A 27,513-nucleotide genomic window follows, 5' to 3' on the forward strand; every position below is an offset into this window, starting at 1 on the left:
CAAGCAGGCATCTGCCAGCCTCAAGATGCATGACGCTCTGAGCTGGAAGTGAAAACAGGAATAAGCAGAAACTGTTGGTGGACAGAGAGGCTGTGAGCATCTGTGCTTTAAAACCCTAATGGTGCACCCACAGGATCTTCTGGGGAATTTCTCTTTTAAAAGTACGTTAAAAAAAACAAAAAGATACACACACACAATAATCAGTGAAAGAAGGCAAAAATAAATTTAAAAAAATAAAAGTATGCTCTCTAGTACATTAGGTAAGTTCAAAACCAGGCAAAATTCTTTGGGGAGACAGAACATTTCTGTCCCCCGACTATGGCGGGGAGTACATGAATCCATGTACGTGATAAAAGTTCGTGGAACCAAACGCCAAAACAACAAAGCGCCATAAAGCTGGTGAAGCTTAGTGAGGTCTGCAGCTGCGTTCATACTGGACCACCGTCATTTCCTGGCTTTGATAACGAACCAAATCCTGTAACATGTCATGGGGGAGGATGCCGTGCTGGGTAAAGGGCACAGAAACTCTCTCCTGTGACTTTTGCAATGTCTTGTGAGTCTAAGACTATTTCAAAATAAAGTTTTTAAGAAGTACATCAAAAATGTAACATGCCATAAACATTGACCACGATATACAAGTTAGAAACGGGGTACGGGACACCTTATTCCTTCCACCTCCTTGTGCGGCACATGTGTCTGCATGGTGTCCGGAGCTCAGGCTCTGTTCCGTGTGAGGGGACCCTGGCGGCTCAGGTCTCAGCAGGGAGGAGACACAGAGCTAAAATGCGGAAGTAGACAGAAGCCAGGCAGAGGATCTGGCAACACTTAGCAAGGGCCCCTGACACCTGAGAACAGTCCACCAAGGCTGTTCCCAGTGAATGCTAAAAGAGGCCCAAGCCCTGTGAGAGAGCAGGCGTCCCAGGCAGGGGCATCTGCATGCACATGTCAGGAGAGGCCGAGGGCCAAGTGAGGAGGCTGGAGGTCCCCAATGTCCTAAAGTGTCACTCCCAGCTGTTTTTCCCAGACCCCAGGATAGGATGATCATAGGGATTTGATCACCGGGTCCCCACTCAGCTCAGAAAGTGATGGTTTCATGGCCATAAGGAAGAGCCTAACTCTTGCAAGCTGCTGGCCTTGCGGTGCCGATGGGGAAAGGCGGGGGTGGAAAACTCACCAAGGTCTCCGGGAGCCCTCGGCAGCCTGGAGGCCCCTGCAGGAGGCAGGGGGCAGCAGCAGTCTGCAGAGGAGCCCCCCATGCCCATGCAGGGCACCTGGCCCTTCCCCACCTTCAGCCAGGCCCTCGCCCTCAAGCCAGGGCATGCTCTGGTCCCTGGGGCTCCCAGGGCTACAGGGCTGAGACAAGTGGCCGATGCAGGCCTCGGGGCACCTGGGGGCCGCGGGGAAGGGAGCAGAGACTGCGGGGGTTGCTCTTCCAGCTCCCCCGGGCCCATCCAGTTTGCTCCCTTGAAGTCCACTAACTGTCCACCATGGAAGAAAGTGCTTGAGGGGACGAGCTGAAAATCTGGCTTGAACTCCCTGCGTGCCTCTGACTCTGGCACTGAACTTCCCTGGGCCTCCCTTTCCTCACTTGCAAACCAGGCAGATGAACCCCAGAGTCTCTTTCAGCTACAGAATTCTCAGAAGAAAAAAAAAAGCCCCAAGAATGAGGCTGGGCGTGCCGGCTCACACCCTTGCCTTCACTTGTGAAAAGGGGAATCAGTTTCTCGACTGGACTCTTTCCTGCCCTGCCTGGGGAAGCCTTCCTGCGGACTCTGGAGTGGGGAGAGGCTGGGGGAGCCCAGCGTCTTCCAGGGCTCGGGACACATAGAGAATTCCCCCGGAATTTTTCCAGAAGAAGATCACCACTTCCTGACTGTATCAGCTTTCCATTGCTGCTATAACAAATTGCCACAAATTTAGTGACCTAAAACACACATTTGTCATCTTACAACATTCTGCTTCTCTGGGCCTCTCTGACTTCCTCCTCTGCAGGGAGCGGGGCCACAGGATTCCACGAACCACATCCGCGGAGTACGGTTCTGGAACCCAGTGGCAGCCCCTGCCTAAGAGACACTTGGGGACATTCTTTAGGCTCTGTCCCACGTGGTGGCACCCTGGCCTTCTCCCTGGTGTCCTCCCGGAGCCTGGCTGGTCAGCCCACCCTGCGGGGGCGTCAACACATTTCAGCGGCTTCCAGGACCAGGGCGGTGGCCGGGAAGCGGCTTTTGCCCACGCCCGCCCCAGCCTCCGTGAGAGAGGCCAGGGCAGCAAAACAGGAGGCCGTAGGTGGCAGGGGCCAACGAGGCCAGGCCATTCTCTCCAGCAGAGGCCAGCTGGGCACGTGACTCCAGCCCGAGGTTCTCAGGGGAAGGGCGAACTGGGCACAGGGAAGCAGGGGGGCCCCCAGGGGGGCTCAGCCGTGGGGGATGGGCAGGGGCTGTTGCCCGACACCCCCCCCCCCACCATGGCTCTGGCCCAGGGCCTCCCCGCCCCCGTCCCCTCTCAGGGGAGAAAGTGAGGCTCCTTGCATTGCCAAATTCCAGTAATGAATCCCACATTCATTCCATCCTCTGCTTATTGGAAGCTCTCCCTCCACCTTCTGGGCGCGCTCTGAACAGCCGGCCTGCAGAAGTCGGTGGAATTTAAATATGCAGGGTGGCTGGGGTGCCTGTTCTCACTGCATCCCCCACCCACCCCTTCCTCTGAAGAGGCCTCTTTCCCTGGGAAAAGCTGCAGCAGGAGCGATCATTAACTCTTTCCTGCCTGCCAACTTCCTGCAGGCCCCCGCCCCCTCCCACCCTGCCGGGAACCAGGGACGCACAGCAGAGGCCCCGCCGGCTGGTCCCAGCACCCTCGTGCACAAAAACACGCACGATCGAGGCTGAGAGGACACCCCACCGGCTGGCACAGTGCTCGCTTTCCTGCGGCCAGGCCTCCAGGCTCTCCCCCCTGCCCGGGGTAAGCCGTGCATGGGTTCTGCAGGGAGATGGGGAGCCCCGAAGAGGTTCCCGTCCCACCAACTGCCCCACCAATTACGCAAAGGCAGGGCTCCAATGCCAATGTATGCAGATACCTGCGGTGCTGCTCCCCGCAAACTCCCGCGGCTCGTCACACACACACACACACACACCTGTGCTGAAGGCAAGCCGCTGACCGAAGGCAGGACAGGTGCGCGGGGAAGCGAGGCGTGACCCAACAATGGCGAATAACTGTGGTCATCAGCCCAAAGGGTGTCTGTGTCCCTCCGACGCCCCATCTTGGACTAACCTCTTTCCGGAATGACGTGTGGGAGACTGGGCTGCACTGACTGGTGACCCCTGGCACCTCCAGACCCACTCCAAGGACGGGCCATCCCACCTCCGGACAGGCCCTGTTCAGTAGCCTGGGAGACAGGATTCCAGCTCTGCCACGAGCCTGCTGTGTGACCCTGGCCGAGTCACTGCCCCTCTCTTGGCCTCGGGTTCTCCACCGAAACAAGAGAGAGCTAAGTCAGAGGTCCAAGGAGCTATGTCACTGGGTAGGGACAGGGGCTCTGGAGTCAGGCTTCTTAAATTCAAACCTTCTCTCTGTCACACTCACCAGCTGTGTGGCCTTGGGCACGTCACCTATCCTCTCTGTGCCTTGAGTTCCTCATCTGTGAAATGGGATGACGTCCCAGAGTGATCAGATTAAAGGAGATGGACCGGGTAAAGCGTCCTAAGGCCTAGCAAAGTCCACAGGAAGCCCTGGTTACCATGAATGGACACCAACATCATGTCACAATCTTTGGGGGCCTTGGCAGCTCGAGGCCCCAGTTGACAGACGGTGCTACCCTCCCTACTTCTCTCTCCTCTGGTGACAGTAGCTGAGATGCTGGAGCTCAGCCTTTGTTCCCAGTGACCAACCACCCTCCTGAATTAGTAGCCCCAGAGGCTCCAGGCCACCACCCTCGGTCCGCGTTTGAGAAAGGTGAACAATCACCTCATCTTCTTCAAAACCACGCTTCTTCCTCCCTCCTCCAAACAAGCCTTAGCTTCATGTGCAAGAGAGAACACCAACCGTCCAGGCTGGGGTGGGGGAGTCCAGGAATACCCCAGACTCAAGGCTTCAAGGAACCAGGGGCTTTGCGGGGCTTCCGGTGCTTCCAGTACCCCGGCACTGCCTGGGACTGCCCGCACCCCTGCCCTGCACACCGCTCCCAGGCAGGGGAAGCGCAGGGCCCCAGCCGCACACCAGCACAGGCTGCAGCTGGTGCCAAAGCCTGAGCTGGTCTCGCAACCCCACTGTGTGGCCCTGTTCTAGGGAACCAAAGAGGCGCTGCCCCGAGAGGTGGAAGGAGCCCTGCCTGTCCCAGCGAGTGCTGGGGGCCTGGCCTGGGAACCCCAAGCTGAGGGGCCTTCCCCAAGTGGAAAAGTGAGAAACTCAGACACAGAACAGCATCGATTTGGTGTTCTACTGCACCAAAACCTACACGCACAGGCAAAACGTCTGGTTTCTGAAGGCCAGAAGATGGGGGGAGCCCCCCAACCCAGGGTCGGGGGAGGCCCCACACAAGCTCTGCTCTCGTCCACCGAGCTGCGGGCGGAAGGACTTAATTAGTACCATACGCGCCATAGCGCGCGCAGAGCCAGAGGGAGGGGGCAGGAAAGGAAACCTACCAACACAGAACATGAAGGGTGGGAGGGGGACCAGGAAAGAGCAGGGTGCACTCCCAGCCAAACCTGCAGAGGGGCAGCCGGGCCCCCCTGACCCCCCCCCCTGCAGATTTTCCCCCAGCGTTTGTATCTACAGCCGGTCCCCGGGACAGCTGGATCCGGCTTGGAGGTCAGGCTCCAGCTCAGCCAACCCTCTCCGGCCCCAAGAAAGCCGGCCCAGTCAGTGCGTCGGGCCACAGCTGCTGTTTGTCCAGCGTGGACCGGGGGTGGGGCCCACAGCGAGGTCCCCCTGGGCTGGCAGAACCGGGTCCTGCCTCACTGGCTTACACGGACTGCCCTGCTCGCCTGGTCGGGAAGGACTGGCCCCAAGGTGCCCTGACTCTACGCGGATACCAACCAGAGTCAAGGCTCTTCCCTGCTCCCTCTGCTAAAGGAGGGTCTCTCATTCAAGCCCCCTCTCCCAGCCAACCCTAATTTGGTTCAGGGGCTCGCCCTCCTCTCTGTTCAGCCCCATGCTAGAGGGCAGGAGCCACGGAGTCTTAGCCGAAGGCCAGGGGCTGGGAGGCAAAACTGCGGGATGAAGGGGGCACAAAGGAGCGCACAGAAGGGCACAGCCAGTCCCCAGCTGCTAGCGGGTGGCATGGCTCACAGGAAGCGGCTCTCGTTCCTCTGAATGCTGCAGCATCCGTGACTGCCCGGACCAGCCGAGAGCAACACCACACCCGAGGACAGCTGGAACGGAGCATCCTCTGGAGCATCCCGGAGCTGCCCGGTTTCTGGACTTCCCACTTCGTACTAAAGTACATTCTCTCGGCCATTCTTGAGTTGGGGTTTCTGTTACACGGCCGCAAAAGCACTCTGCTGGCACAGCTGAGAACACAGTGGGCCCACGAGGTGAGGGAGGGAGGCCCCTCCACATCCGAGCAGGGACCATGTAAACTTGGAGAATCAGATCCCCAGCGTCAGACACACCCCCACCCACCCCACCCACCCCACAAGTGTCCGGGAGAGGGACTCCAGGGCAGGCCACCTCCCCCCGCAGAACAGTGACTGTGCTCTGGGCAGGGACTCCCAGTCACTGTTCCTGCAGCCGCTACAGTCCCTCTTTGATGGCTCCCAGAAAAAGCATTCCATCTACGGTTGTCAGTGTCCCGAGATCCAAGAATATTCTCAGGACGGCAACTATGAGAAGAGCAAAGACTGAGTAAGAGCTTATGCATTGCGGGCACCGTTCCCAGAGCTTCACACGCATCCCCCTCGGGTCCTCACAGCAACCCGACTGGAGCCTTCCTGTGGCTCTCCTCCTTTAACAGATTAGGAAACGAGGGACAGAGGGGCTCAGCAACTTGTCCCAGGTCACACAGCGACGGGGGTCGGAGCTGGCCCCGTTCCCACTGAGGAGGGGGTGGTGGGGCAGCCGGGGCCAGTCCCGCAATCCTCATGTTCTCGGAAACCCCAGGATCGATCCCCAGTCCTCAGCTCCATGCCTGGCACCTCAAAAGGTGAATGAGAGCCTGACAGTGGACAATGGAGGTGGGCAACAGGGGCGAGGACAGAACACAGCCAGACATCATGGACCACGATGACCAAGCTACCCGAAGCCCTCTGCTTGGATGGACACATCCGTTTCTCACCGAGGTCTCCTGAGTGAGTGTTTCTATAAGCCCATTTTACAGATGGGAACGAAGTACCTTGGCCAAGGTCATGCTGCCAGGAAGGTTGTGCAGACCAGTACTGTGGCCACACTCCCGCCCAAACCACTCACAGATAAACCCACGGAATAAAGAGGAGGCATCCAACGGGGTCCAGCACTGGTCTGCTGCCCCCAGCCAGGGTCCCCCCTCTGCTGAAAGCTCCCCAGCCTGTTTCCAAGTACCCCCGGCCCTAAGATGGTCCTTTGACCTGCCATGCCCTCCTAGAGCAAGTGAGCCCAGTCTTTACAAGGCCAGACACGGGCAGAATGAGGAAAATCCCCCCGGGAGGGGACACTCTTGTATGTGGCAGAAAGCAGTGTCCGATCCCACTTCTGTTTTGTTTTTGTTTTTGTTTTTTATTTTAAATGTCATCTGTGTTAAGTATACATGTAGAAAAATGGCCTGCAAGAAAACGCCAATAGCGCTTATTTCTGCAGGAGGCAATTATCAGCGATCGTATTCTCTATAGCTTTCTAATTTAATTTTCTTTGCCATGAGTTGGCATAATTTTTAAAACACAAAAGACAAGGGTTGTTTTCAATCAGGAAGACAGATGCTCCTTAGCTTCTCAGCAGCCCCTACGTCGGCACGCCGGCACCGCCGGCCAAGCAGATGGAACGTTCCGAAGAGCTGTCAGCCAGGCCCCGGGCCGGGCTTCCCTGGATGGCTCTGAGGGGCCGGGTCCCCTTGCCTCCATGTGCAGAGCTGGGTCTAGCACTCACCGATGGAACGCGTGGTGGGTGCTCCACAGGCCCTGCCACAAGGTCACTTGGTCACTTCCTGCTGCGCTGCAGGGAGGATGTGGGTTCAACTGGAGTTTGTATCGACACAGCTCTGCTCCATCCCCAGCCTGGGGAGGACTCCCCCTCCCGGGCCCTGGCAGCACAACCCCAGGAAAAGTGTTAGCAGGGAGGGAAGCCACGGCGGGCGAGATCGAGATCCAGGCGAGATAGAGATCGGAGAGACTTCCCAGAGAGAGATTTACCAAAACTGCTGTGTCCGCTCCTCTCCAGGGACCCGAGACCTCCACTGCCCCCTACTGACCAGCTGCGACTCAGGGAGGAAGATGGGGTGGCGTGCCCAGGGAGGCTGCAGGCTCCCGTCTCCAAAAACCTCACTGCCCCCCATTCCTCTGTGACGAAATGAGGCCGCCCAGGACTGGACACCCACTTCCCAGGTGGGTGAGTGGTTCTGCCTGCACAGCACACCCCGCAGACCCCAGGGCTGTCCCCATGCAGAGGAGACCGTGGCCACCAGCAAAACCCGGAAGCAACCGCCCTCAAGCCCATTCTCGGGATCTGATGACCGTGTGGTGCAGGACGGTGGGCGGTCGGGGCGGGTGCGGGCGTTCCATCCCCTGTGCTAGTGAGCCTCCTGCTCAAGGCCAGCACGGGACCACCTCTGATGGGCTAGCCCCGGCAAGGCACAGCACAGTCTGAGGGGCAAGCCTGGGGAGGCAAGCTGCAAGGCATGGTGGGAAGGAGGCCGGCACATTCACACCTGCTGCGTGCCTGGCACCACGTCGACCCTGGGCAGGTGCCGGGACGTCTGAGGCTCACTTTCCTCCTGCAGAGTGGGGGACTGGCATTTATGTCACGGGGCAAAGCCCAGCTCCCCGGTAGGTGGAGGGCTCCACCAGCAGCAAGCACCACCACACCTTCCACAGCTCCACAGGCAAACCCCAACAGCCCGGCCCCAAGGCTGCCCCATCTGCTGTGTGTCCCTGAGTTCCATCAGCTCTCAGGGGCCCTGGAATGACTTCCCTGCCCACCAGGCGCTGGCACAAAGGAGGTGCCGAAGCGAGTGAATCCTCCCAGCTGGGAAGCACGCCCTCCCTCGGCTGACCCCCACGGTCCTCCCTCCTGTGCTGAGGCTTCCAGCATTCTCCCCTCCAGCACTGCTATTTTGTAGCCTGAGCTCTTGCTGTGTGACTTGGGTCAGTGCCCTAACCTCTCTGGGCTACACCTTCAAAACGAAGACATGGCAACACTGGCCTACTCCAAAAAGTCACTGAGGGGTCGCCTGCACAGCTGATGTCAACCAAGCCCGTGACACAGACCAGCATTCCTGGAAATCTCGTGCATGCTGCCCCCACCTGCCTTAGGGGTCGGGACTATGAGTTCTCTTTTCCCGGGTAAGGAAGCCAGAAAGTTCTGGAAAGCACCTGAGGTCACCTGGTGTGCAAGTGGGCGCACGTAGCTCAGAGCCCACACTTCTGCCTACTAGGTCCATCTCCCCCAGAGAGAGGCACAGGTGACAGTTATGCTTTGTCAACGGCCCAGCCCATACAGGTCACTGGGTCAGCTGGGCCGGCGGGGCCACCCTGCCCGAGCTCCGAGGAGAGGTCAGCTCTCATACCTTGTTTCAATGCCAGTGTCCCCATGCAAAGGCCCTGGGGGTCAGAGGTCCAGCATAAGCCCTGGTACTTGCTGTGTGACTAAAGACCAGTGACTCAGCCTTTCTGTGCCTCCTGGGTTGCTGCGAAGGCTACAGGAGATGCACGGAGAGCTCTGAGCACAGTGGCTGCCATGCCAGAAAGGCTGGATATCTGGCAGCCAGCCGTGGGGTAGTGATGACAGCGGTGACAATGAACAGATCAAACCAAAATGGCGAATGAGCCCAGGGACTGGGTGCTGGTCAGACAAACCCATGCTGCTCCGGACGCTCTGGCATGATGAGCAGAGCTCCAGGAGCAACCGGGGCAAGGCCTGGGTGCTCTCCAGGCCCCCCATCCAGCCTGTGCCCCTGGCCTCCCCGTGTTCTGTCGCTGACTGTCCCACGGGGTGTGATGGGCTCCAGTGGGTCTCCTGCCAGGACCGGGACAGAGGCAGGCAGGCACAGAGTGGGGGCCCCCCACCCGAGGCAGATGCTGCCAATCTAGAGCAGACGTTTTCCCTCATGGCCTCAGAATCCTCAACACAGTGCTTCAAGCAGCCATGACCGCGGGGCTGGAGCCAGCCCTACGACCGAGGCGCATTCACCGTGCTAGGCCAAGAGCTAGAGCCAGCCCGGGCAGGGAGATGGGAGAGCCCTTGACTCAGTGGACCAGAGCCCCCGGCCCTTCTGTCCCTTCTCCTCCTGTCCATCCGTACACCCATGCTGGACTGGTCCCCTAGAAACACCTCCACTTGTCCTAATGCTTGGTGGGCTTAGGGCTGCCCATCCTCTGATTCGGCTCCACCGGACACTGAGCCACACCCACCGGTGTCATTCCCACCTCGGGCCTCTGCTTGGGCTCCAGCACGTGGGTGTCTGACTCCTACTCAACGCTGGCCAGTGGCAATGCACTTCACAGCACAGTCTTCGCTGCTCGTGGCCATCTGCTGAGGTCTGACAGTGCCCCTTTGCCTTCTACCCTAATCTCTGCGCCAGACAAACCTTTCACTTTCCCAGGCCCACCACACACCACTTCCTCCAGGAAGTCTTCCACAATTGCTCCAACTGGAGGGAATCTCTTCTCCTGTGCTCCTTACTGCTCAGTGCTCAACAGGCTCAACTGAGCACGGATGACATGCCAGTTCTGGGGACACAAGCCAGTTTCTCCTGCCCCCGTGGAGTTTGTACTCCGTGCGGCCAGTAAGTGATGAGACGCACGTGCGCACCCATTCACACTCACAGCAAGTGACCCACTGCCGTGAGAGAGCTGCCTTAGCTGGGGTGACAGGGGATGCACCTCTCAGGTGGTGGCATTTAGGCAGGGACCCAAATGAGGCAGCCAGGAGAAGAATCAGAAAAAGATGGCCCAGGAAGGAACAGGTAGGGTGAAGGCTCTCAGTGGAGACAAGGCTTTGTGTCCCAGGGGCAGCCAGGGCCAGGCCAGAGGGCAGGACGCCAATGATTTGGGGCGGGGGGGGGGGATGAGTGTCCCAAGGACAAGGGGTGCCCACTGGGAGGTGTGAGACGCAAAGTGACCTGAATCATTCAGAAAAATCACCGAGGGCCGCCAGGATCACGGTGTCGAGCCTCACACACATTACATGTGGGAAGGGGTGGCAGCCTTGTGGGATGGGGACGGCAGGGGGCGGCGTGGGCTGGACAGTCACTTCCAGACGGGGCAACCGCCTGGGATCTGTTCTGCAGACAGCTGTGTGTGGCAGATGACTCCCACTTTCTCAGGCCCAGGCAGCTCAGTGGGCGAACAGGGTGCTGTTTCCTGACCGGGAGGCCTGGGGCCTGGACTCAGAAGGAAATGGCCGATTGTGCTGGAGAGTGCTGGGCTGGGAGGTGTACCCTCCCCACCCCGAACCTTCCGCTCAGCCTAATTCACTGTTCTGGGTCACCTGTGTGAACGCAGACCTTAACTTCTCGGAGGTGAACGCCCCAGCATGGCACATAACCACCACATCCCACCTCCTCCTCCTGCAGATAAGGACCCATGTGCAGGGAGGCCTGGCTCTGTCCAGGATCACGTGGCCAGTGGCCAGCAGAGCTGGGCTCACCCCGAAACTTCTGGCTCCAAGCCAGACAGCCTCGCTCCTCACACAGACCGCAAGCGCATGTATAAATGTCTACCGGGTGGATGGGGGGTAGCGGGTGGACAGATGGACAGGTGGGTAACTGACAGGGCCTGTGCAGAGCTGGGTGACGTTGAGTGACCCCCAGCTGGGAGTCGAGCCCGCTCCTGTGCAGAGTAGGCGCTGGGCCAAAGTGAGCTCTGACTCCATTCCCGGGGAGTAGGGCCCCCTCCCTGCAGGCTGTTCCTGGCGCCCTGCCCTCCCCCAGAGCAGCGCCGACCCGCACCACGTGACCCAGCCTGAGAAGACGGTCCCAGATGTGGGAGGTCGTGCCGACTGCGGACTGGGGACCGAGTGTGCAGGAGAACGAGCTGCACAGGAAGGCGGGCCAGCAGCCTCCGGAAGCCTCCAGGCTTCGCAGGCCAGACTCCCAGGGTCTGCTGCTTTGGGGCCCGCTCCTGCTGGGGGCGGACAGCCCCGACCCGTACCTGTGGGCTCCAGAGGTCCAGGAGGGGAGATGTGGCCTTGTCCCCGGGGTGGCTGCCCACCGGGAGGGAGACCCTGGCTGCAGCCCCTTCCTCTCCTGGCCCCAGTTTAGCTGTGGGGACAGTGCACTGGGGCTGCCCATCCCTGGAAAGGCAGAGGCTGGCGAAATGGCAGAGAAACCAGGCATGGAGTTACAGACCCGCTGGGGCTCTGGTGTCCAACAGCCCCGTGTTCAAACTCAAAGCCAGCATCTGCCACTTTCAGCTGTGTGGCCTGGGGTAAGTTTTTCAACCTCTCTGTGCCCTGGTACCTTCTCCATAACACTAAATAGTCGGGACGTGCTTGCGAAGGTTGCTGCGCAGATACATCCCATGAAGCAGCTGAAACTTGGAGTCCAGCACTTGGAGCAGTCACCGTGATTAATGGAACCTTAATAAAGGCTAGGAGGAGAATGACAGCCTCCCCACTGTGTCCCTAAAATGGAAACAACTCTGTTCTCAGAACAGCAGAAAGCCAGCCAGGGGCCGGCTCCCAGGTCTGGCTTCCAGCCGCAATCCCTGTGCCGTACACTGCGCCCCGCCCCAGCCCAGCCCAGCCCCAGCTCGGTCGTGGGCAGGCCCCACCCTCCAGAGTAGCTCATGGCTGGCACCTGCTTCCAAAGCACATGTTGGGACTTTCCAGATCTTTCCTCCCCTCTCTCTGACCTTCCCCTACTCAGTTAACCCCCCTCCCCCCACTTTCTTACTCACTCTCTCCTTTCAGGCCTGTTCAAAAACAAACGATCCGGGCCAAGTGTGTCAGCTGGCTCCCTGGAAAAGTTTCTCTGCAGCAGGAACATGCGGCCACCGCGGGGGCAGTGGCGCTGGGAAGGATTACTCACCGCAGAGCCACGATCTCTCGGGGCGCGGGGTTACTGGGCAATGACTCAGGCCAGCCTGGCCCCCCACTCCCCAATGAGGAACTAGCCAGGGGCCGCATCTCTCCAGTCTCCTGGGCAAGAGCCTTTGCCCCGAAACAGTCACATGGTCCCAGACACTGCATCCAGGGGTCCCCCCCCGGTAGGCCGCCAAGCACTGTGTGGACGACATGCTCAGAGGGGTTACAGCTCCTCACATTCACCCACCACCTGGTCCAGAGGCAGGTGCGATCTCAGAGCCCACAGCTCTCACCTGGGGCCGACCCTGGAGCCGAGTGCTGACCAAGACGCCCAGAGAACTGGAAGGTGTGGGAAGGAGGTTCATAGCAGTGTTCAGTAAGTTCCCTCCCTCCCCAGGCGCCCTGGGTCCAAAGGGCTGGGTTTGGGCCTAGGAAGCTGCATTTCAGATTCAGAACTATCCAGAGACTGGAAGATAGAACTCAGGCCCAGGAGACTCCTGGAGACTCCTCAAGAGCATCAGCTTCCCCATGGCCATGTGTGGCCAGAAGCCTGCTCCCTGGGGGTGGGGACAGATGGTTTTCCAGGGTTCCCCAGCACCCCAGCCCCCTGCTCTCACCTCAGCTTCCCCCACCACCTCACATCCCCAGGCAGAACTCTGGGGGCCAGCTTCCAAAGCCCAGAGACCAGAAATGAGGGGACCCAAGGATGGAAGCTCCCCTCCCCATCCCTGGGACCATGCTGACCGGCAGGCCTCCCAGAAAGCCATGCGGCCTCGCTACTGTCCTGGCTGCCCTGCCTGGTCCCAAGGTGGGGCGCTGACAGGAGTGCAGACCCGCATTTCTGCTGGCTTCCCCACCTGATACTCTCTCTGACATCCTGAGGGGCTGAGCCGCGGTGTGCAGGGAACAGGGCCCCTGTGCTGTTGCAGGTAACACCCGTCAAGAGCTGAGCCTGGTGCCCGCACACAGCTGGGCCTCTGAAAAAAGCATGGAAGCTGCCAATCCCGGAGAGTGAGACCCATCACCCCAACCTTCACCCTGGGGGGGGCGGTCAGGAAAGCTCTGTCCTCAACCATGTCGGTGCCTTGCTCAGCCCCCTCAGGAGGGTGGAAAACTACTCCAAGCTCCAGGAAAATCGATAACCCGGGCGAGCCTGTGGAAGCCATCACTGCACAGGATGGCATGCTCTGGGGCCTGCAGGGACCTGCTCCAAGGCCTGGGAGCAAAGTTGGCAGGTGGGGTGCTGGCATACCAGCCCACAGTCTCCTGCTGATCTTGGGGCCAGCCGGGGTTTTAACTCAGCCCCTTCCCAACCAAGAAGGCACAGCCCCACCTGCGCCCAGCCAAAACATCTCCCTCGGCTCTTCCAGCAGCCCTCGAGCTGGGCTCCTGAGGAGGAGGGGGAGCAGAGAGACAGATTGGGAGCAGTGGGGAGGGGCAAGGGCTGGGAGGGGCGGGGCTGCACGGGGCTGAGAGGGGCAGGGCTGCAGGGGGCGGGGCAGGGCTGCACCGAGGTGGGGGGGCCGGCCGGAGTGGTGGCAAGCAGCCACACGGGGCTCCCTGCAGCTGTGATCCAAGGGAGAGAAAAGGGACTTCCAATCTGTTCCCACTCAAGTCCCCGACAAGTAGTATCTTATTTCAAAACCCAAGGCAGCTAAGGGGCTGGAGGAAGAGGGGGAATACCAGAGTCTCTCCTTTCTAAATGGGGTTTTCTTTCATCATCTCGTGGCGCCTTGTGAAAGAAAGAAGCAAGTGGAGGGTGCCAGCCGGGGCTCCTCCTCGGCATCCCAGCCAAAGCTTCGGGGCAGGGACCCAGCTTCACGCACTGGCCGGGTCCCCAGGCAGCCCCACCCCCACCGCCGCTGCCGGCCGCCCAGACCAGCTGGGCTGCCAGGCTCCCCCAGGATTCAAATCCAGACTGTTAGCAGCTGCTGGGCCTCAGGCAAGAGGCTGGTGGCTCTCGGACTTGATTTTCTAATCTAGAAAATGGGGTATGAGAGTAACTATGGCCGGAAGCTAGCCTTACGGTGCTGGAATTGTTAGGTTACTATCAGTGGCTCCCGGGTGAGATAAGCATTTCTCTCATTGCCGTGACCGGGATCTAGACCTGGAAGGACCAGGAGAGTCTTCCAATTCCGAGTCCCATCCAGTCCCATCCGGAAAGGGAGGTGCTGGTGCCAGATGAAGAGCCTCCAGGGGAAGGGAAGAGGGAAGGAAAATCGAGGGAGGAGGGGCAGGGACGTGCCGAGGGAGAGGGAAAGGGGATGACCCTTTCAGGACGGCGCATGTGACCATGTGACAGGAAGACTGCTTGGATTGCCCCCCCGCCCCCCAAAGACTCCTCTGGATACTGAGGCCGAACATTCCCAGAACTTCTGAGTTCAAACAGAATCACCCATCACTGGAGCCAAGTGTCTCACAGGCTTGCAGGCACTGGGGTGGGGGGTGCAGCCCGGGCTTCTGTTTAACATGGGGGCAGGCATCAAGGCCAGGGGGGCTGGGGGCCCACACAGCCCACAGAGAGCAGAGCGCGATACCTGCCAAGAACAGGCAAGCATAATAAGCAAGGATTTGGGCAGAGGCAAACTTGCTGCTAAATTAAATCTCAGGGAATTCGGCTTCTAACTCGCTGGGCTGGGCTGCCTCCCCAGAACAGAACGTCCACTTCCAGAGCAAGCCAGGTAAACCACAGGCAACGGGTCTGGATTCGAGGTGTGCCCCCGCCACCCCCCCTCCCGTGCATGCACCAGCCTGGTTCACAAGGTTGCCGGGCAGCCTAAGCGACTGCTTAGTCCTCCGCAGAGACAAAGAAGCGGCCAAGGCCGCCAAGGCCCCCTCGGCAGCCACAGAAGAGGGTGGGGCCCAGGTACCAGGCTTCTCTCCTGCCCAGGGCACAGATGCAAGGATCCGCCCTCCGCCTCCACCCCAGCCTCCCTAGCCACGCCCCACCCCAGAAACCCACCGCACCTCCACCTCGTCCGGCCACACCCAGCCTGAACTCACCTGGCGCGGGTGTCAGCACCGGGGCCTGAAATCCAGGCAGCAGTGGAGGGTCAGTGGCTTTGGGGCCTTGTTTTAGGAGCTGCCTCAACCCTCCTCAGTAACCTGAGCCCCTGAGACAGGGGCCTGCTGCCTCACCATGCCGTCCTTCCTATCAGGGACCAGATACGCATTAGTCAGCAGGCGGGCGGGCAGGGAGCCACAGACCTAAGGAAGGCCCGAGGTTCGACCAGAATTAAGGCAGGGGCGGGGATCACCCTGAGGATGAAAACGGAGCCCCCTCTTCTCCCTCTTGGGCTGGGATACTGGACCGTGCAGAGAAGCAGACACTGTCCCCCAAAGTGGGATCACGCCATGACTCAGGCATGACTCAGGCATGCTCTGGGGTCACCAGTGACGAGTGGTGACCATGGGTGTCACCTCCCCTCTAGCTCAGTTCCTGGTTGATAACAGGCTCCCCACCAGCGCCCATCCCCATGCACAAGAGGGAGCCGACACCCCAAATTCTGCCGGACCCACCTTAGGGGAGGAACAGAGGGAAAAACCACTGTAGCCCAAGCCCTTCTGTTCAAATGGCAGCCTCCGCCCGCCCTCCGGGGGCCCCACGGGGTCTCCTGTTCCTGCCTGACCAGAAGGGAGGCAAGGCCTGAAGTCCCAGTGCAGACAGAGGAAGTGGTTCTGGAGACAGTGCCTGAGAACGGCAGCTTCCGGGCTGGACCCTGGAGCCCAGGGAATAGGAACTGAGGGGCTCAGAAGCAGGGAGGGGCTGCCCCCCCGCCAGGGACCGCCTCCTAGCGGTGGTCTCTAAGGGTAACTGTGAGCCCCTGCAAAGGGGGCCTCACCTCGGCCCACACACGCCCCATGGCAGTCCAGCACGGGACGCAGGGCCCACAGGTCTCAAACGATGGCAAGGCTGCCTGGAAAGCAAATGTGCTGTTTTGCCAGCTCAAGATGCCCCCCCACCCCAGAAGGAGGTGCTTCTGGCAAAGAATCTGGAGACGTCGCTAGGGCAATGAGGGAAGCGGGAGGCTCAGCTGCATCCGTGAGGCCTTGGATGGCAGAGCCAAGGCCAGCGGCCAAAGGAAGCCAGGTGGGGAGGCCCTTGTGGGCGAGCCCGCTGCCTCCCCACCGTCAGCAGCGGAGGGGTGCGTCCAGGCCTGAGCTCTGCACCTGCAGAACTCCCAGAGGAGCAAGGCTACTCCGTCACCACCGGTGTCTACCCCTGGGCAGGCCATCCTCTCTGGGAACTCAGTCCAGCCCGTGAGGCCGACCAAAAGGCCTCTGAGGTGTCGCGGGGGCCCCAACACCCATGGTCGCGCCGATGCGGCACGTTATCTTCCTTAACCTTCACGGCCAACGCCTGAACACCTGGACAGCAGGTGCTCTCTCACGGGCAGCCCACCCAAACCCCACCAGGAAGGCTGGGCTCCTCGGACCCAGGAATCGGAGGATTTGAGACTGAGAGGAGATATTTTGGAGTAGAGAGTAAAGCCTGGGGACACACCTAAAAAAGCCCTCAAATGAAAATGAATATATACACACATTTTGAAGGAGTACATTCGTAATAGGCAAGAGGTGTTAACAGCCCAAATGGCCGGGAGCTGATGAGCGTATACACAAAATGTACTCGAGCCACACTCAGCTGTGGAAAGCAATGAGGCTCTGATGGGTGCTGCCACGTGGATGAACCTTGAAGACATCACACAGAGTGAAAGAAGCCGGTCAACGAAGACCACCTACTGTATGGTCCTATCTCTTTCCTTTCCTTTTTTTTTTTTTTTTTTTTAAAGATGGAGCCCAATGCAGGGCTCAAACTCATGATCCTGAGATCAACACCTGGGCTGAGATCAAGAGTCAGATGCTAAACTGACTGAGCCACCCAGGCGCCCCTGGTCCTGTTTCTAAGCAAGGTGCTGAATAGGCAGATCTAGAAAGACCCGTCACCACTTAGGGCTGGAGGAAATGGTGGGGGGGGGAAGGGGGGGCCACGGCTAAAGAGTAAGGGGAGTCTGTCTGAGGTGATGGAAATAATCTAAAACTGGATGTGGTGAGCACCACTCTGCGGGTGTGCCCTTCCGATGAGCGCACTGTGTGGTCTGTAAAGTGTATCTCAATAAAGCTGCTTTGAAAGAAATAAGCAAAGCGCCTCCTGCCCAGAAAGAGGAAAGAACAGAGAAGAGCAGAGTGCAGCAGGCCCATGAAAGGTAAGGATTACTCCTGGGAAATGTTGCATTTGTACACACCCAGCCCCCCAACACACACGTGCCCTGATCTACACAATCGTGTGTCCTGGTTTGTGGTATAAAATGTGTTTCTTACCAGGAGCTGCAGCCCGGCAAAGTTTGACAGGCAACTCTCTGGGCAACACCAAACTCACGATTCCTGGAACACAGGCCCTTCGCCTGCCTGGACCACTCTGTCCCCTCTGAGACCCGGGTCCCCCAGCACCACTGCCACCAAGAGGGCTCTGCCGGCAGGGTGGGAGGCACTCTCCCTGGGGTGCTGTGGCCCTCCGGACTGGTCCCTCTCCGAACCTTGTCACGCTGCACTGCTTGCGTGTCGTAGGGAGCATCCCCAGACAGCGGCCACATCCAGTGTGTCTCTGCACGTGGCTCTGGGCGGACGGCGCCTGGCCCAGGGCAGTGGCCGAGGTACAGGGGGTGATGGTGCCACATTACCACCTCTGAACCGTCCAGGGGGTTTTAAATGGCTTGAAGGATGATCTTCTGGAAAAACCCTTGTTAAGGTTTTTAAAGTATGAGGACCCCTCCGAAAGTATCAGGCTCAGATGGTTTCACTAGTGAATTCTCTAAAAGTTATAACGTGAAGACTGTGTTGTTTACGATGTTCCAGGACCCAGAGGAAGAAAGAAACACATCCAAATTACTTTTGCAAAGCCAGTGGGACGCTGACACCAAAACTGATAAAAATAGCACACACGTGGGGCACGTGGGTGGCTCAGCCGGTTAAGCAACTGCCTTTGGCTCAGGCCATGATCCCAGGGCCTTGGGATCGAGTCCCACGTCGGGCTCCCTGCTCAGTGGAGAATCTGCTTCTCCCTCTCCCTCCCCCCCAGCTCATGCTCTCCCTCTCTCTTGCTCACTCTTTCTCTCAAATAAATAAAATCTTAAAAAAAAAAATAGCGCACACGCACGCACCCCACACACGGCGGACCAGGCTCATGTGTGTATATCCGTGCAAAACTGTATGTCCCCACCTTGCTGTTTAAACCCGAATAAATTCCAATAGATTAATGTCCGCAGTACGTAAAAGACGAAACCATAAGTGCTAGAAGAAAACCTGGAGGGCATGTTTCCTATGATCCTGGAATGCAGGAAGCCTCTAAGCAGGGCATGGATCCCAACAGAGGAAGAAAAAAAAAGAATGCACTTGACAACCTTTGGGTTAAAAACCTCTGTTTGGAAGAACACACTATAAATAGAATTGAAAGTCAACAACTGGAAAGAAGCACTTGTAGCAGCTACAACAAACACGCACAAGGTGACAATTTCTTAAGAAGAAAATGTCAACACCACAAGGATGAACAGCCCAACCAGGGCAACGAAGGGCAGGAAGGAGCCGCTCACAGAGAACCCAGGGCCCTTGGCCTGTAAACAGAGGAGATACTCCCCTTCACACCCAGAAGGACGGAGGAAATAAAGCCCCAGTCCCATAGCTTTCCAGCCCCGTTCCCCCATGCCAGGCCCAGGATCGCTGTGCTGCGAGCACCAAAATTTGGTGTTGACCGCTTAGAGGCCAGTTTGGCCACATGGATCAACACTTTAAACACACCTGTCCCGTGGTGCAGAAATCCCACTCGTGAAGGTGGGCCGTCCCATGCACACGACTCTAAATGCGAGCATGCTCATCGAAGCCTCACGCACCACGGTGAACAGTGGAACAGGGACGGTAGGACCAGAGGGACCTGCTGGGCACAAAGACAGCACCAGGATAATGGAGAAATAAAAAGCCAGTTGCAGGAGTCTGACTTCACTTGATACCTATGCAAAGACTTCTCTCCACGGGCACCGAAGGACGGTCCACACGTGCAAATCCCAGAAGGACACACAATGCACCCAGCTGTTAACAACAGGCTGCCGTGGGGAAGGAGGGGGAGGGTGTCCAGAAAGACAGACTTCCTTTGCAAAGTTCCTGGGATCATTATTTCTTCTCTCCCAACCCTGGCCACGCACTGCTCTTTGGGATGAGACAAGAAAAGCTAACTGGGGGTCCAGAGTGGACAAGCCGGCGGAGGGAGGGGCACCGTGTGAGGAAGCAACCAAGCCCGTCCTCGAAGGGCTAAGGCCTTCGGTTTTCATTCACATGCTTGTTCCGCCAAAGCCTTCCGGTGCCGGGCCCGCGCTGGCCGGCTTTGCCCAGCACCACGTTTGTTCTGCCGAGGCCGTGCTGGAGGAATCGTGCCCACGGCACGACGAGCCGCCGGCCGCCGGGGCAGCAGTAACCGGGCGTGCGCAGGGCGGACACGGGAGCCCCGGCGGCCTGACGATGAAGCCCGTGCCCGCCAACCACGCCCCCACACGCGAGTGGCCAAGGCCTCCCAGGTGATTCCCACCTCTTCACATTCTATGCTTTGACGTCAAAACCTCTGGGGGTCCTAGGTCCTTCTAGAAGGAGAGAGATGACAGCGGAGGGAACGGAGAGGGGAGACTGAGCATGGGAGCTCCATGGCCCCCTCTTCAAAAAAGCACGTCCCCTTTTATCCCTGTCCCACTGCTCAGGGAACTGGAAGCTCAGGCCCGGGCACAAGCTGCCTCTGCTCACCAGCTACATCCCGGAGCTCCAGGTACCCCTGGGATTCCCGGGGGGGCTCCTGTGACGCCCACGGAAAGCCCCAGGTCAGGGAAAGCCGACCCGGAGAAAGGAAGTCACATCGTGCCCAGAGAAGAGCCTCCGGGCCCGCTCCCTGCCCCACGGCTCTGGGGCAGGCCACCAAAGGTCCACGTTTGGCCACAGCAGGCCAGTGTGAACAAGTGGCATCCTCCAGGCCAACCGTCAGAACCCGGAGTCTGGCCAGGCCTGCCCACCCTTCAGGGCACCAGGTGGGGGTCCGAGCGCGGTCCTCCAACACTGAACGTGTCCTCTGTCCAGGCCACACAGAGCGTGGCTGTCCGGCACAGGCACTCCCCCCGACGGCAGCCCCGCTGTGCGGACCCTGGCTCCCAGCGGCCGTCCCGGGCCCGGGAGGCTGCGGATGCAGACGCAGCTCCTCTTCGGACAGCTGCTCCCGCTTCCGGGAATGAGCACGCGGGAGGCCTCAGCCAGCACCACGTGTCTGGGAGCCCGGGTTCCATCCTGGGGCCAGGCTGGGTGGTCAGGGCCACAGCCCCCAAGCAGGGAAGCGCTGGGACCCGCCTCCAGCGCCTGCCTCCCTGCCCTGCCCTCGCCTCAGCTGTGCCTGGCTCTGTGTAAGGCATTCCACAGCTGCTGGGGCTGCGTTCCCTGCACGGGCTCTCGTTCCTTCTCCCGCCCTGGGCTGCGCTGGGCAGACAGCCGGCCGGGTCAGCCAGGGGAGGCGGGTCCTTTTTCCCGGGCCCCGGGGCCAAGTTCTGTCCTTGCTGCCTCCTACTCTGCCCCACCTCGAAGGCCACACCCCTGGTCCCGGCACTGTCCTCCTGCACCCCTGTGCACGGGGACTTCCTGCCTCAGACACAGAGGGGAAGTGTGCTCGTTCCTAGCAGGGGAAAAGAGAAAGAGACCCAATCCCGAAAAGCAAGGGGGTGCCTGGATGCTCTCTAGGGCCGGGTCAGGAACACGGGAGGAGCTCAGAGCAGAGGGGTCTTCCAGGTAAGGCAGCTCGGTGGGAACATCCCTGCTAAAGGCGTGGCCTTGTGCTGCCACAAGAGAAACATTTAGAGGCACCTGGGTGGCTCAGTCGGTTAAACGGCTGACTCCGGATTTCAGCTCAGGTCAGGATCTCAGGGTCCTGGGATCGAGCCCCACGTCGGGCTCCCTGTTCAGCGGAGAGTCTGCTTCTCCCTCTGCCTTCCCATCCCCTGCGTGCACACGTGTGCACGCACTCTCTCTCAAATAAATAAACCTTTAAAGAAAAGATAAGAAACATCTAGCCCCGCACAGAAGGAAATTCTGCAGGCCTAGGGCCCAGGGCATGGTGAGGTGCGAGCCCACAGCTCTGCTTGCTTTAATCACACACAAATGAGTCCCTCAACATTTATCAAGCTCCTGCTGTATGCCGAGTGCTGGATGAAACGCCACCAGGGAGTTCACGGGCCAGTGTCAGGCCCAGAGTGGACCCTAGTTAGTGGGGTGTCCTGTGAACACGGTGTGGGGGGAGTCCTGGGCCTTTCCTCCCTAATCGCACAGTGGTCACCCTCCCCCCCACCTCCCCCCCCCCCGGGCCTGGCACATTCCTACCCACGTCACTGGCTGACCCCTCCTCCCCCTTCACACTCAGTACACACCTGTCTTTCCCTGAAGCCTCCTCTGCCCAGCCTCCTCCATCCCTGGGTCTCTGCTGGGGGTCCCAGGAGCCCCGTGCTTCTAGCCCCCGCTGTCCCCCACAGAGCTGACACCGTTTCTGTTCTGTCCCAGCCCCTAACACAGGCTTGGTGCAGCAGGAACCCAGGTCCACCGAGAAGGCAGGCAGGCACCCCTGGTGTGCACAGACACCATGCCCACCGCCAGAAGCCTGGGGACCTGATGGCCACCTGCCTCAATGCTCCACCCATAGCCAAGAACATTTCTAGATGTTATTAGTCAGAGGGGAACCCTAACTGAGACACTTGGTGAGTCTGCCCCACCCCAATTCCACAGCCACCATCACCAGCCACACCTGGCACCACCGTGGAACAGGGTTCCGGCCCCACTGCCTCAGGACAGGAGCCCCAACCAGTCCCTTGTGGGACAGATCAAGAAACTGAGGCTGGAGGGCGGGCAAAGGGATGGCTCACAACCAGCTGGCCCATGGGACAGAACCAGGCCCTGGGCAAGAACTCAGCAAGAGCCGGTCCAGGGCCCTTCGATCCCCACCCTGCCCAGTCAGCCCCAGCCTCCCCCAGGGCTCCCAGTTAGCATCCGGCGACGGCAAAGCAGCAGCCTGGAGACTGAGCAGCCTGTGCCCGCCTTATAAGGCAGTCTCGGGGGAAACTTGGCCGGTGTCAGCCATGGAACCAGAGGTGGGTGGTTCCCAAGGGGGAGCGGAGCCAGTAGCTCACCGCACAGACATGGTTCTGGGTCCAGTGGCCCTGCCCCACCCAGAGCCACTCATGTACGGGCAGGGGAAAAGCAGGGACCTAGGCAAGGGCACAAGGCCATACTCACCCAGAGCCTAAAAGAAGCAGGGATGACCGAAGGGTGACAAGGAGGGTCAAGGGTCAGGGCCTGGGACCAGCAGCCTCAGAAACACAGACCCCGATGCACCAGAATGGAGCAGGTCAGACCTGTGGGTTATTGGTTGACCAGGAAAGGATCTGCTTGGTCCCTGCAAGGTCCCATGGGGTCCCTAGGGTCCTGATGTCCGAAGGGGCCACAAAAAGCCATCTCACCCCTCCAACATTGTTTTATTGAGCACCTGCTACATCTATGTCACTCAGCCAGTAAAACAAACAAACAAAAACAAAAAAACCTTGAAGAAAACAGACAACAGCCTTACCCTCAAATAACCCAGAACCTAGTAGGGCATGGAGGGGATTCTGAAAAATACAGAGCAAATGCTCAGAGTGGATATCGCTGGATTACAAGTGAACCTTAGATTCTAACTTCTAGATTTTCTAAATCTGAAAAGAAAAGGTACGCTGAGAAGCTATTTTTACACTAGAAGTCTAGCAGAGGAAAAAAGTTTCATGCAACACAAATAATTAACATTGCAAGCCACACACAAGATATCATAGACCAAAAAAAATGCAAAAAGGCACAGGAGTCAAAGGAAGTGACGCTATTTCTGACTCTAGTAGGAGGGCTTCGTGGAAGAGGTGCCATTTGAGCTGGGCTTTGAAGGATGCATATAAGTTCAAAAAGCAGCAATGTGGAGAGGAAGAAGGTCAGGGGCCAGGGGCCGGGGGTCAGGAGGTCAGGGCAGGAGGTGAGGAAAGGTGACCTGTGAAGGCCGTGACAGGACCAGAGCAGGAGGAGCCCGGGGAGCAGGGAGGTTTGAGCTGGACAAGAGAGGGAACCGACTGTGGAGGGCCCCATGGACAGCAGGCCAGGGAAGGCCCAGGGCTGGTGGGGATTTCATCAGTGCTGTGCTGTAGGAAGCTCCATCTGGGAGCAACTCGGCCGTGCTCCCTGGAGACCCTGTCCCGCACCTGAAGCCACAGTCCGGAAGGCAGAGGGCACAGAGCTCCCTCCCTCCCTGATCCTTCACCCCTGAGGTGCCAGCTGGCCTCAGGTGCCAGGGACGGCGTGCCCACAGGGGGCAGTCGGAGCAAGGCCTACAGGGTGGGGGGGGGGGCTTCTGGGAGGGGGCGGAAGGGGATGGGAGTGCCAGTCCAGTGAAAAAGACGGATGGGAAGCCAGGTTGAGGGGCAATCGGATCTGTGTCTGGATGGACTGGACGGGATATGACCAGAGGAGAGGGAGGGGCGGGGGAGCAGACAGAGCCTCAGAGCAGGGGACCCCCAGAAGCCACCGTAACGGATTCCAGGACCACACCTCCACCGGAAGGGCCCTGCCTGCCACCGGGCTTGCCCAGGACTCCAAGAATGGACATCCAAGGCCGAGCCAGTCAGGGCCAAGTTCTCCAGCCCACAGTGGGCCGTGCTTCCTCCTCCTCACCCAACCTCTCACACCCTGCATTACTGCCAGGCCCCAGGACCGGAGTCACCGCAGTGCTGCCCAAAGGGAACAGAATCCTCCCCAACGGAGCCATCCGAGCCCCCACTTCCTCCAGCCCTCCCCCTCCCCCTGCATTCCTCCCCTTTGCAGCTGCCTATCTAACTGCATCTGTCCAGCCTGAAGGTTCTCAAACCTGTGAGCACCGGTCTCAGAAAGCCCCTTCCCCACCCAGCTGATGAGACACAGGAGGTCCCGGCACGCGCATGTATACACGTGCCTGGCACACACCCCCCCCCACCCCCAGCTCACGCTCCGAGGCAGGAGGACAGCCACTGGCCCATGAGCTGGACCCCCATCTGCTGGACCCACTGGCTGCTCTCTGAGGGGCACTGGGGTGTGGGCTGCTGACCGCAGGGCTCTGGCACTGGGCTTGGACATCTAAACTCTCTTCCACGGACAAAGTCTGCAGTTCCCTCTGAGCTCCAGGCTCCTGGGCCCCTCGGGACGCTGCCTCAGCTCCCCTTCTTCTTCTGGATAAATCCTACTTTCTCCAAGGCTGGCTCAAGCACCTTGGGCTCCAGGAAGACCCCCACAGCCCCCTCGATGGCTCCTGGCTGCTCTTTACTGACTGTTCTGCTCCTGAGGCAGAGCCAGCCTGACCGGCTCCAGCGGCCCTGGCTCCCAGCACAGCCTCTGGGCTAAGTGGGGCCCCGAGTAGCATCTGTGCTGGAGGAAGACAGTCTTGCATCCCTGAGGCTGTGCCCTGCCCACCCTGATGACCCAGGGCAGACCCACCCTGGGTAGACCCCCCCCCCATCCCCCAGAACCAGGACCGCCTCCTCACTCATCCAGCACGAGCTGCCATCAAGATCTGGACATGGACGGGCCTGGTGATGACCATGTCCCCAACCACATCCTGCCTGACTCAGCTGGGCGTGAACACCTCGCCCATGGGAGGGGGTCGTATCTGGTGGCAAAGGCCCTGGGCCAACAGAAGACCACTCCCCGCACACTGGGCATGCCTTCGTGCCAACACCACAGTATCTGAGTGGGTGGGTGTGGCTCTGCAGGGTCAAGTTTGGGGAGATGGGAGGGTGGGCTGAGGCCCAGCACTGCAGCAATGCAGAGTCTTGGCCCCCACCCCCATCCCCAGCTGCTCGGTCAAACGAAGGGAGCTGCTCCCACTGAAGCGTGAGGAGCGCTGGCCCCCATCCAACACCCCACCCCGTCTGGCGCCGAAAGCCGCCCCAGTCCCTAAGCCCACGGACCATGGGAAAACTTGTGTTCAAAAAGGAAAACCCAGAAAAACTGAAAGCAGGGTACGGACGGGCTATCCGTGCACCGATATGCTCACAGTGGCCAAGGAGCTGTAGCCTGGGGTCCGTCCGCGGACTCTGGCGTAAGTGAGCATGAGCCGAGTCTGTGCTGAAGGAGGAAGTTGTGGGGCGGGGGGCAAGCAAAATGAGGTCTGTCCGCACAACAGAATATTACTCAGCCGTAAAAAGTAAGGAAATGCCGACACAGGCTACACCACAGATGGACCGTGAGGACACAGTGTTCGGTGAAGTCGGCCAGACACGGAAGGACGAGCACTGTCGGATCCCACGGAGGGTAGACGGGGGCGGGGGGAGGGTCGCCAGGGGCTGGCAGAGGGGGACGAGTTAGACGGAGGGCTCTGACTCCCCCAGAGGGAGTTAGTGCTTGGTGGGGACACAGTTTCGGTTTGGGAAGGTTCTGGAGACAGATGGTGGAGTTGGCTGCCCGACAGCATGAGCGTGCTCAATGCCACTGAGCCTCACACTTCACGACGGTTCAAGTGGTCAATTCACGGTATACGTATTTTACCAAAATTTTAATAATAATAACAATAATTTAAAAGGTAAATCAAAAACCTAGACTGTTTTGTTTATCCAACCCAAAGAATACTTACTGAGCGTTTACTGCGTCCAAGTCCTGCACTTGGAAAAGGTTTACAGCCCCGCCAGCCCCTGATCACCGCATCCCATGGCCAGACGTTCCCAAGCGGGCCCCGGTGAGCTCCCCACGGGAGCACAACTCTGGGTTTGGGCCCTCGGAGCACAGCACCCAAGCCCTTGGCTTCCCTCCCTCACTGGAAGAGCATCCCCAACGGAGCTGTGTGCAGGTATCATGGGGCTCCCCGGCCCAAGGACCCCTTCCTAGCTGCCGCCAGAATTGGGGCACACAGAGATTAGGTATTCTTGTTTCCCTTGCCTCCAGCCACGACCGACCCTCCCTCCCTGAGGAAGAGTTGGAGGAAGGTCCTCCAGGACAAAACCTCAGGAGGGCACGAACCCCCTCCTCCCACCCAAGGCCTCTGCCTCTGGCGGGTACTTACAGGGCAGCCCGCAATCCCTCCTGAGCAGGAGTCTGCCTCCCCGTGGCCCGGCAACCAGCGACACATGGGAGCCGGTCCTTGGGTCCCAAACCACGTCCCAACCCGAGCCTGTTGCCTCCTCATTCCCCAGACTTCCAGACCCCCGCCGTGTGGGGCTCTGACAGCAGAAGCTCTACACCACGGTGCATTCTGACCAGTAAAGGGGGCCCCTCGAAACCCAAAGATGCTGTGCAAAGCCCCAATGCAAGCCAAGCTTGCTCCTGCCTCCCAGTCCTTCCCCAATGGACAGAAAGGGCTGCCAGTCCCCCTCACCAGCCTTGGGACCCCTGCCCTGCTGTATTCCTGGCCTCCCCAGAATCGTGTCTCCACCCACCTGCTACCCACCCCCTCCCCCCTATATCCAGACTCCAGGGCAAAGCCAGCTCCCCATCCCCGAGCACAACAGCACGGAGCACTCGCTTTGGCCACTCACCCTCTTGGCTCTTGGGTGGGGCCTCGACCACGGGGTGCTGGGGCTTGGGCTCCAGCCTGTTCTGCAGCTGAGACATCAGGGTGTGTTCTGAATTCTCCAGGGTCTGGGGTGGGATGGGGGAGGCGGGCACCTCGGCTGGCTTGGGCACCTGGATCTCGACCCTCTTGGGGGCTGCGTCTGCAGTGGGAGCTGTGGGCCCCTCGGGGATCTTGGAGGCAGGGGTCTCCATCCTCCGGTGAGCTGACTCCTGGGGCTTGACTATGGTGATCTCCGTCCTCCGAGGGGTGGGCTCTGGCGTCTTGTGGCCCAGTGCCTCGGCTCGCTTGAGCCCGAAGCGAGACGGCCCAGCAGTGCTGGTGTTCTCCACCTGCTTGGACGAGATGTCGATGGAGATCTCCGTGCGCCGGGACACGGGCTCGGCCTTGGGACCCGAGAGCTCGACCCTCCGCAGGGCAGCCTTGGGGGATCGCTGGCTGAGGGAGTCTACATGGCGAGCTGCGGGCTCGGAGTTCTTCACGCCCAGGTCCTGGAACTTCTGGGTGGAGCTAGCCACAGTGGCCCGGAGCACAGGGGTCTGGACCCTCCGGTGCGGGGTGGAGTTGGGCGTCTCGGCCTCCTCGACCTCAAAAGATCTTTTCAAGGCTGGAAAACAGAGCGGGGGGGAATGTGAGGAGCGGACGGTTCGGGAACGCGCTGCAGAGGGAGCAGGCAGGGGTGCTGCCTTGAGGGGCCCGGGAGACTCCTGCACCCTGCACGTCTTGGGAAGAAAGGGGACAGCCCCACTCTCCTA

The 27,513-nt window shown here is 59.5% G+C and overlaps 1 protein-coding gene across 4 annotated transcripts in view; it reads right to left on the minus strand.

Moving 5' to 3' along the window:
• SEPTIN9 (septin 9) overlaps positions 1 to 27,513 on the minus strand; it is a 151,397-nt gene that overhangs the window by 43,343 nt on the left and 80,541 nt on the right. For 3 of the 4 annotated variants that reach the window (XM_028112902.2, XM_028112904.2, XM_028112903.2), the window contains one exon: positions 26,724 to 27,365. In XM_028112902.2, coding sequence (XP_027968703.1) covers positions 26,724 to 27,365 — 642 coding nt within the window. Of the gene's footprint in view, positions 1 to 15,147; positions 15,410 to 26,723; positions 27,366 to 27,513 lie in introns of those variants that run through there. The other variant, XM_088028123.1, reaches the window with a different exon arrangement.

The sequence above is a fragment of the Eumetopias jubatus genome, unplaced genomic scaffold (genome assembly GCF_037043125.1).
Source record: "Eumetopias jubatus isolate StellerSeaLion01/CBP00866 unplaced genomic scaffold, mEumJub1_p1.0 scaffold_10, whole genome shotgun sequence".
In the NCBI taxonomy this organism is placed as follows: domain Eukaryota; kingdom Metazoa; phylum Chordata; class Mammalia; order Carnivora; family Otariidae; genus Eumetopias; species Eumetopias jubatus.